The following is a 10,508-nucleotide window of genomic DNA, read 5'->3' as shown; positions in this document are numbered from 1 at the left end:
AGCCAGGATGAGAAAAACAAGGAGGATTATGAGCATTAACACATGTAAACATGTTGTAACTGTAACTTGAGATACAAATACGATATGTGTACTTGGAGAAATCTGTTGTCTACAGTTCATAGAGTAAAACTTTAACACCTGGGTCTGGCTCCATTGAGGTCCATCTTTTCAGGCGGACCATCTCAGGTTTTCATCAGACAGTTGTGGGTCATGTACAACTTTTCAAAAAGAGTTCTTTAATCCTAGCTTGTGTGTAAGTGTCTATGTGTCTCTAAGTGTTTTATTCCGTCTGAGCCCAAAGAGGATTTGGTAAACAGAGAGTATACCCCCCCACCCCCCATCTCAATTAGCTAACATGTTGATGTCAGCATGGTCAGTATGCTATAATCCCTCTCTTAATGTACTGTAATAACCCTCATCCCTTCCTCTGCTCGTCTTCACTGAGACACTCTGTACAAACACACACACACACACACACACACACACACACACACACACACACACACACACACACACACACACACACACACACACACACACACACACACACACACACACACACACACACACACACACACTTCCTGAGGGAAGCAGCCACACAACATGAGAGGATGCTGCATTAGCTCAACCGTCATAACAACATTATACCAGGGGCTGAAGGAAGCTCTCCAGGGATATTTGGAAGAGACGACTTTCTGAACCACCAACGACGCTGCTACAGTATGCAAGCACTCAATTTAGCAAGGCGCCTCACATATAGAGAGGCAAAGTCACGCCTCTTCCATTGAACCACCATGGAACCTTATTTCTGAAAAAATAAAAAGTATGATAATCAATGGCAAGATACAAGAAATGATTTGATTCCATTTGAATTGTGGCATGAGTTACACATATGATGTTTGTTAATTTAAAAGATAATTTCAAATGCACGTCAAGGAAGTTTCATTTTGTCGTAAAAACTGTTGAAGTATAAGACTGTGAAAACATGAATGTCTGTTCCAAGTTTCAACGAAATCATCCAATAATTGTTGAGATAATTCAGTCCGGACCAAAGTGGGGAACAAAGTGACGTCTGTTTCGATTAATGTTCTGCTTCTTTTTAATTCCAACAACTGTAAAAAAAAATAAGTCTCCATGAACCTAATACACTGATTTATTTTGTGTCCTACTACATGTTTATTTACAAAAAAGTAGACTTCAAAAAGCTGGAACCAAAAATAATGACTCGGTTTCTCTCTTAAAAAAACTTCCTTCCCAGTCATCATTCATCGACATAAATCACAGCAGACACACTTCCACGCAGTCTGTCCGTGGCCTCCCTCTGGTTCTGAGGGACGCAGCAAGCGTCAGGGCCAAGATGGCGGTTAATGATGTGTAGCTCGCCAGGGGACTGAGGCGAGGCTGCCATTTCAGCCTGGTAGGAAAATGCATCCAAGACAGCTGGTGACACAAACCCAACTGTCCAGAGGAGCTGTGTCAGTCTGGCCGTCACTCCAGAAAGTAGAATAGTGTGTGTGCGTGTTCGTGAGTGTGTGTGTGTGTGTGTGCGCACGGGGGAAGAACAAGATGATTTTCATGACTGACATCGGTAAGGACAACAGATCTGCATGGTCTCCTGTGAGCCTAATGATGATGAGGGGATGACACAAGCCCTGAGGAGTGTGTGCACAACTGTGTGTGTGTGTGTGTGTGTGTGTGTGTGTGTGTGTGTGTGTGTGTGTGTGTGTCTGAGAGGGGGTCAATGCATGTTTTGTAAAAATGCTCACAAACAAATTTCAGTTTTGCTGAATTTTAAAGCAAACAGCAAAGTGGACAAAACGCCTCATCTGTGATCAGCAACATATAGTGTGTATATGTGTGTGTGTGTGTGTGTGTGTGTTTATGCATACGTGTGTGTGTGTGTGTGTGTGTTTATGCATGTGTGTGTGTGTGTGTGTGTGTGTGTGTGTGTGCGTGCGTGCGTGTGTGTGTGTGTGTGTGTGTGTGTGTGTGTTTATGCATACGTGTGTGTGTGTGTGTGTGTGTGTGTGTGTGTGCAGATATGTTTCCTTGTTCCGCACACATGAGGGTCCTCCAAGGGCCAAGTGTGTTTTTCCGCCTCCTCCGTCTCCATGGTGAAACAGATGAGGGTTCCTGCCTTGAGGGATCATTGAGGAGCTTTTTCTTTGTCTTTGTTTGTGTGTTGTGTGTGTGTGTGTGTGTGTGTGTGTGTGTGTGTGTGTGTGTGTGTGTGTGTGTGTGTGTGTGTGTGTGTGTGTGTGTGTGTGTGTGTGTGTGTGACAGGCACCTCCAGGTGTCTTTTGCAGATCACAGTGTTGTCAGGTAGCACTGCCTGTCTCGTTCCTGCTGTCTCAAGCTCTCTGTTTTTTACTTTACACATCTGTCTGCCAAGCTGTATACGCCCCACACATACATACACACTCGCACACACAAACACACACATAAACAGACACATTGTACACACATTGTACACACACATACAAACACATATTATTTCTAATTGGGGAACAAAATGAGCTAATTTGTTCCGATGAAACAAAGTATTTTGTTGTTGGTGGGATATTCCTCTGGGATGTCTGTTTTTTAATAGAAGGCTCTATGGTGCAATATATGATTGTGTGTGTGTCTCTGTGTGTCTGTGTGTGTTGCATTTTCCATGATAGTTTGTATTTTTCTTCACAGACTTACTAAGCTCAACCTGAGAGAGTGATTTGCCGGTGGCCTTGGTTTACATGTCCCAGTGCTCTTCTTAAAAAAAAAAGAAACATTTCTGGAGCAAAAAGTATTGAATAATTCAGCCATGTTTAAAAAGAATAAACTATGATCCTCCATGAATATGACCTAGTAATCCCAAAAGATGCTCCCTCTGTCTCTCTCCCTTGCTTTCTCTCTCTCTTCCATTATTTTACCACAGCCCACTCCACAAATGATGGGTTATCTTTTTGTGCTTCATTATGTATCACTTGTGAAAATTTATCAGGGATTTTTTTTTTTTCGCCGAATGATTGGCGACCGTTTTTCTGAACTTCTTTGATTGATTTAATATCTTGCACGTAGCCACATGCTTTAATTTCATTTTATTGATTTTATTATTATTAGATTATGTCATCAGAGTATTTATGTATTTGTATAACTCATTATTCTTTTCTTTTCTTTTCTTTTCTTTTCTTTTCTTTTCTTTTCTTTTCTTTTCTTTTCTTTTCTTTTCTTTTCTTTTCTTTCTTTTAATTATATTTCACTTTGCATCTAACATTGTAAGGGCCACAAATATGTAGACAACCCAGTCTGCCAACCTTTGTGTGCTCTTGGTCTGGGGCTGGTTGTTCTGCTTTGGGTTAGGCACTTTAAATCGATGCTACAGCATACAATGCTATTTTAGACAGCAGTGTGCTTTTATTTTAGCATTGGGACCTCGCTCATGCTAATGTGGTGGATATCAGATCCTGACACTCATAGATCGATATGTGCAGCAAGCATTTTGTCCAAATAGTCCAATAGTTTTATGCTGAGTATATATTTCTGCAGGTTAAGCTAAAACATTTTGACAAGATGCGACTTGTGTTATAGTGGAATGTGGATAAATCAAAAAAGCTATAGAGAGGCGAAGTTCCTCCGCTTGCAGTGTAATGGAAAAATGACACATTAATAATTTAAGTGATTTATCTGATATTTTTTAGTGCTATTCCAAGTTTCATGTCATTGTAAATTCATTAAAGATTATTTTTCTCTAAATAAAAAGCTAATGCAACATATTATGGTAACTTAACAACCAGTATATTAATATAATTATCAAAAAAGAGTTTCAGTCCTAATAGGGATCCTAAGTGGACATTTATATTGTGCTTTACAATTTAGCCTCTCATTCACCCCTTTACACATATTCACACACCGATGGCAGCAAGTGAACACGGACATATTGACAACAGCCAACACTGAAATAAGTGGAAATACTTTGCATCATGTTTTTTCCTTCACTCACTTCAATATATTTTCTGTCAGGCTACCTGGGAGTATCTAATCATACTTTCATAATGAAATGCACTTTAAAATCATGACTTAATGACTTAAAATAACGTGTTAATGAATGTTTGCTGGAATGACATGAAAATAGGTTGTACAGGAGGCCTTTATGTTGTTTGTATATATATTTTGCTTTGGGGATATACATGGTCTGTCTTTGAAGCATGAATATCAACTTATATATGTTGTTTTATTGTTTTGATATAACCCTACGTTTAAATGATGCTCTACGATACTAAAATAAAAATATACTTCATGCATATACCATTGCAACTTACTATATAAAGAAAGGGTGTGTTTGAATCATAGTCAATCCATTTTTTTAAGTTTATCTATAGTTGGCTCAACACATAGTTAGGTCTAATTTCACCAATGAGGCTTGAGCCTAAGCAGAAGTACTTTTGTATCTGCAGAATAATATACCTTGTGCACTTTTTAAATGGGCAGTAAAACCTTTGACAAAAAGTGTAAGATGACTCCTGACTTAAAATATTAAATAACAAATCAGAGCCACATGCTTTCTGTTGCCATATAAGTGGAACTGACTTAGTCAAGTGTTCAAGGCAACAATACAGAAAAACAAAGATTTTTAATTTAATGAGACAATTAAATACTGCAAGAAAACCTTAGTTAAGGTAATCAGGTACTCACCCAAACATGTACTCGTACTGTGTCAGGCTGGTCCCTTCCACCATTCGTACCAATAATCTAGATATCCCCAGAAAGTTTTTCATATTTTATCCTCATAATCTTGATCTATTTCTAAACCTTACTGAGTATTTTTTTTTCACCTAAACCAAACCAAGTTGGTTGCCTAAACCTGAGTTTCCTGTAAAGACCAAAGTTTATTTTGAAAATACAGTATGTATGTTATGAGCGAAAATTGACACGTGTTGCAGGCTTTCGTAGGAAAATGCACAAAAACTGAGGTGCAATTTTTCATAGGATATCATTTGAACAGTAATATGAGGATATGCTGACTGTAAGCACACATACACACACATTATCGTGTTCATACAGCACTGGTTTTCCCTACTGGGAGGTCGGGGGAGAGCTCAGGTATGCTACCAGTGTGTTAATGTACCTTGGAGCCAGAGAGAGCCAGAGAGAGCCGAGCCTCAAGGCTTCTGGACTGCATCAATATTACAGCACTCAGGGCCGGATAGAAGCCAATCAAATATTCATTCATCACCCCTCCTCTCTTGTCCTCTCTCACAGCTCTGGTTCTCTCCGGATAGTGAAAGCACACATAGCCTCTGTTCACATCAGCTACCTTAACCATCAGTGTAGAGGCTCTGCTTGTGTATTCAGTTATTCAGAGTTCCTGGGGGAGAGCTTGGGTTAAGTGTTACAACGAACGAGAGCTCCGTTTGGGGTCAAATGCAGAACGTGGACGCCGTAATAATGCTGAGGATAGACTGTCTGGTTCTGCTTTTGATGCACATATACTTACAGTGTAGTCTATTCTAGACCAAGTACTAAAAGTAGCAATGCCATAGTTAAAATATACTCTGTCACAAGTAAAAGCCCTGCATTCAAAAGGACATACTCAAGTATTAGCAGCGAATTGTACTAAAAGTATCAAAAGTAAAAGTACTTAATGGGCAAAATGGTTCCATTTAAAGTGTTTTTTATAATATATTTATAACTGGAATTGTATTTCCTGATTCATTACCGTCCAAGCAGCATCTGAATGTTGTCAAGGTCAAGCTAATTCTAACAACTCTGTACTGTTGGAGAGTTTAAACTATAAAACAATTCATATTTCATAAACTTATAATATGTTTGACATAAGAAATTTTGACCTGTAAAATAAGTCATTTAAGTGAAGTGGAGTAAAAAGTACAATATTGTCCTCTGATTTGTATTAGACTAAAGTAGCATAAACTATAGATACACAAATGCAAGTTAAATTGGTGTGGGGATACTCACAAGCATCGCTGTTTTTAAATGACTGTAATGTAATGTAATGTAATGTACCATGTCTGCCGGACAGACCTGATAAACCCAAGCATGTGGTGAGGGTGAACTGGGAACGTCTGGCTGAGGACCCTGTCCGCGAAGTCTTCAACTCCCACCTCCAGAAGAATTTCTCGTGCATCCCGAGGGAGGCTGGGGACATGGAAGTCCTCTGTGGAGGAGGCAGAGTTTGAAGACTCAGGGGGAGACTCGTCCATATGCCTGGCAGAGTTCGTTGAGGTAGTCAAAAATCTCCTTAGCGGCAAGGCGCCAGGATTGGATTGTTGGGCTCTGTTGGCTGACACGTCTCTTCAGTGTCGCGTGGAAGTCGGGTACAGTGCCTGTGGAGTGGCAGACCGGGGTGGTGGTTCCCATTTTGTCCCTCAGGAGTCCTGTGGGGGGTACTGCAGGAATATGGGGTACCTGGTTTGTTGCTACGAGCCATTCGGTCCTTCTGGTAAGAAGCCCCGGTGTAGACCCAGAACAGACTTGAGGGATTACATATCCGCACTTAGCTGGTTTAAGTCGTATTTATCAGACCGATCTCAGTTTGTATATGTAAACTATGAAACCTTGATGAAAACCAAAGTCAGTCACGGAGTTCCACAAGGGTCTGTTATTGGACCAATTTTATTCACCTTATATATATACTTCCTTTAGGGAATATTATCAGAAAACACTCAATAAACTTTCATTGTTATGCAGATAGATATTACCCAGTTATATCTATCGATTAAGCCAGACGAAACTACCCAGTTCTCTAAACTTCAAGCATGTCTTAAGGACATAAAAACCTGGATGACCTGCAACTTCTTGATGTTAAACTCCGACAAAACTGAAGTTATCCTACTAGGCGCAGATCACCTTCAAAATCAATTATCTAACGATATAGTTTCTCTAGATGGCATTGCTCTAGAATCCAGCACTACCGTTAAGAACCTTGGAGTTATCTTTGATCAGGATCTGTCTTTTAACTCTTATATAAAACAGATCTCAAGGAGAACCTTTTTTCATTTACGTAACATTTAAAAAATCAGGCAAATCCTGTCTCAAAGCGATGCAGAAAAACTAGTTCATGCATTTGTTACCTCTAGACTAGATTACTGCAATTCGTTATTATCAGGCTGCTCTAATAGGTCTCTTAGATCTTTACAGTTGATCCAGAATGCTGCAGCACGTGTTATAACAAAAACTAAGAAAAGAGATCATATCACTCCAGTATTAGCTTCTCTGCACTGGCTCCCAGTTAAATCAAGAATAGAATTTAAAATTCTTCTATTCACCTACAAAGCTCTAACTGGCCATAGGCACCGTCTTATCTTAAGGAACTTATAGTTCCATATTACCCAACTAGAGAGCTGCGCTCAATCAATGCAGGGTTACTTGTGGTTCCTAGAGTATATAAAAGTAGGATGGGAGCCAGAGCCTTCAGTTATCAGGCTCCTCTTCTGTGGAACCAGGTTCCAGTTTCAGTGCGGGGGACAGACACACTCACCACTTTCAAGAGCAGGCTTAAGACCTTTCTTTTTGATAGCGCGTATAGTTATGGCTGGTTCAGGTTCGCCTTGGTCCAGCCCCTAGATATGCTGCTATATGCCTAGACAGCCGGGTGACTACCTAGGATACACTGAGCTCCTCTCTCCTCTTCTCTCCCTCCATCTTTATGTATTAATCTCCTATTTATGCTCGCTCTCCCATAGGTTTCTTCCTTTTTTCTCCCTGTTAAAGGTTTATTTGGGGGGAGTTTTTCCTGTGCCGATGTGAAAGTTCCGGGACAGAGGATGTCGCATGTGTACAGATTGTAAAGCCCTCTGAGGCAAATTTGTAATTTGTGATTTTGGGCTATACAAAACAAATTCTGAAATTTGAATATTTATTACAGTATAATGATCTGACAAAAAACTGATAAACCGTAGACACCTTAAGTAAGAACAGATACAGTGTATCGTTTTCAGCATTTACAGAGGTTTTGATGGGGAAAAGGTACATAAATATTTTTTTGGTACTTGTCAATCATAGGGACCATACACATAATAAATGTGTGTGACCCTATACAAACGATCTAAACTCATGAGGGAAGAAAAAGACCTGAAATCACAAGGTATATGTTTCAATAAAACTTTAAAGAGTTCAAAGGTTCTGTAATTAAAAAAAGTGCACAAAGTCCAAAGATAGTGAGAGCTGTAATCAGCAACAACGAGGAGCACTGAACAAACTGCCAATGAATGTCTTAAGAAGTTTAACCTTTAAATAGTTTTACATTGGTGGTCTTTTCATCATGAAGTGTTTCCAACTGTTGCTTTGTCTTCACTGTGACACATGAAATATGAGCAACAACATTTAGTCAGGATGACTATGTTCACCTTTCTGTCAGTCTTTAGGATTTTTTCTTTCACAGGTCAGATCATCACACAGAGAGAAACCAAGGGGTTAAAAAAATACTTGAGAGCTTTCCAGATTATGAGTGACAGGTTGCAAAGTATCCTTTTCTATCTGCTGGTTATAAACAGATAGCTGAGTTTATTACTGTTAATGATTAACCAATGAAAGATGTTGGTAACATTGAAAGCAGATTCTGACATTGTTGAAAGGAGCCACGACGCCATAACACTGTGAGATATCTCTGTGGAACAGTGTTCAGCTGGAGGATTGAGAAAAGCAAACTGAAGGGAAATAGAATTTGGTGAGTCGTTTATTTAAGAATAATTTGGAAAAGCAAGAAAATGGCTGAAAAAAATGTACTTTTCGAAAGTTACCTGAACTGCCATGTTTGTTCAGAGACTTTCAGAGATCCTGTGTCTCTGAGCTGCAACCACAGCTTCTGTTCAAGCTGCCTGCAGAAATTCTGGAAACAAGCTGAAAACAAAAACTGTCCCATTTGTAAAAGAAAATCCTCAAAAGACAATATTTGGGTGAACTTTTCACTGAAGGAACTGGCTGACTCTTTTGCTGGGAGACAGAAAACTGGATCATCTGAGACAGAAAAAGGAGAGAAGAAGGTGGAGGTGGTGTGTAGTAAACATGGAGAAGAGACTAAACTGTTCTGTGAGGATGAAGAGAGAGTTGTGTGTCCTGTCTGTGAGTTTTCTCTCCACCAGAGTCACAAGGTGGTTCCTGTAGAACAAGCAGTCAGTGACCTGAAGGACCAGCTGAGATCTGACTTAGAGTCTCTGCAGGACAAGAGGGACAAACACAAACAAGTGGAGAAAACATACAATGAAATGATTCAACACTCCAAGAAGCAGCTGTTGTCCACAGAGAGGCAGATCAGAGCAGAGTTCAACAAGCTCCACCAGTTCCTGAAAGAGGAAGAGGAGTCCAGACTGGCAGCTCTGAGGGAGGAAGAGGAGCAGAAGGGGAAGACCATCAGCAGAGAGATGAAGATGATTCAGGAGCAGATCTCCTCTCTGTCAGACAGTATCTCTGCTGTTGAAGAAGACCTGCAGAAACACAAGGTGTCATTCCTCAGCAGTTATAAAGCCACTCAGACCAGAGCCAGAGTCCAGTGCTCACTGTCAGATCCACAGCTGGTCTCAGGAGCGCTGATAGATGTGGCCAAACACCTGGGCAACCTGTCCTTCAGAGTCTGGGAGAAGATGAAGGACAAGGTCCACTTCAGTCCTGTCATTCTGGACCCAAACACTGGAAACCGCTGGCTCTATCTGTCTGATGATCTGACCAGTGTGAGAAATGGAGACACAAACCAGCAGCTTCCTGACAATCCAGAGAGAAACACTAATTATGCCAATGTTCTGGGCTCTGAGGGCTTCAGCTCAGGGAAACACAGCTGGGAGGTGGAGGTGGGAGACCATCCTGACTGGAATGTAGGTTTGGCTAAAGAGTCAGTTGACAGGAAGGGAAAGCGATCTGCCACACCAAAATATGGAGTCTGGTGTTTATCACATCGCAGTGGAAAATACACTAATGGAGCTGGTGAGACTGTCAGAGTGAAGAAGAGTCTCCAGAGGATCAGAGTCCAGCTGGACTATGACAGGGGGGAGGTGTCCTTCTACGACCCTGAAGACATGACTCACATCTACACTCACAGAGACACTTTCACTGAGAAACTCTTCCCATATTTTTTTATTGGAAGGCTGGTGATGCTAAAACTGCTGATATCAAAATCTGTCCAACTGATATTTCTCTGTGATGTTCAGGGAGGGTGGTGAGGTCTCAGTGATTTATCAGGATTATTATAAGGTTTTTTTTTTTGTTTGTTAGTTACAGACAATTCCAGTTAGTTCTTCAATTTGAGTGTTTAGTGTAAACATGTGTTATTTACACCACTGCTATGTATAGGTAGCTACTGATGCGACATATCTTTGGAAAGCTATCTCGATTGGACCAAGATAATCACAACAGATCAATAACATTCAATAGTAATCCACAGATCAATAACATTCAATAGTAATCCACGGATCAATCACATTCAATAGTAATCCACAGATCAATCACATTCAATAATCAGATGGCCGCTGCACTCTGATCTTTTGATTGACACCTCATTTGACCCATTAGGAGCTTCCATG

At 40.4% G+C, this 10,508-nt stretch overlaps 1 protein-coding gene across 1 annotated transcript; it reads left to right on the top strand.

Moving 5' to 3' along the window:
- Positions 1-8,702: 8,702 nt before the first annotated feature.
- LOC129101673 (nuclear factor 7, brain-like) lies at positions 8,703-10,305 on the top strand. Its single transcript, XM_054611574.1, is given in 2 exon segments — positions 8,703-10,068; positions 10,071-10,305. Coding segments are annotated over 2 exon segments (1,425 nt in total). The 3' UTR covers positions 10,130-10,305.
- The last annotated feature ends 203 nt before the right edge of the window (positions 10,306-10,508 follow it).

Source organism: Anoplopoma fimbria, chromosome 13 (assembly GCF_027596085.1).
Source record: "Anoplopoma fimbria isolate UVic2021 breed Golden Eagle Sablefish chromosome 13, Afim_UVic_2022, whole genome shotgun sequence".
Lineage (NCBI taxonomy): Eukaryota > Metazoa > Chordata > Actinopteri > Perciformes > Anoplopomatidae > Anoplopoma > Anoplopoma fimbria.
This window is presented reverse-complemented; position numbering and strand designations above follow the sequence as displayed.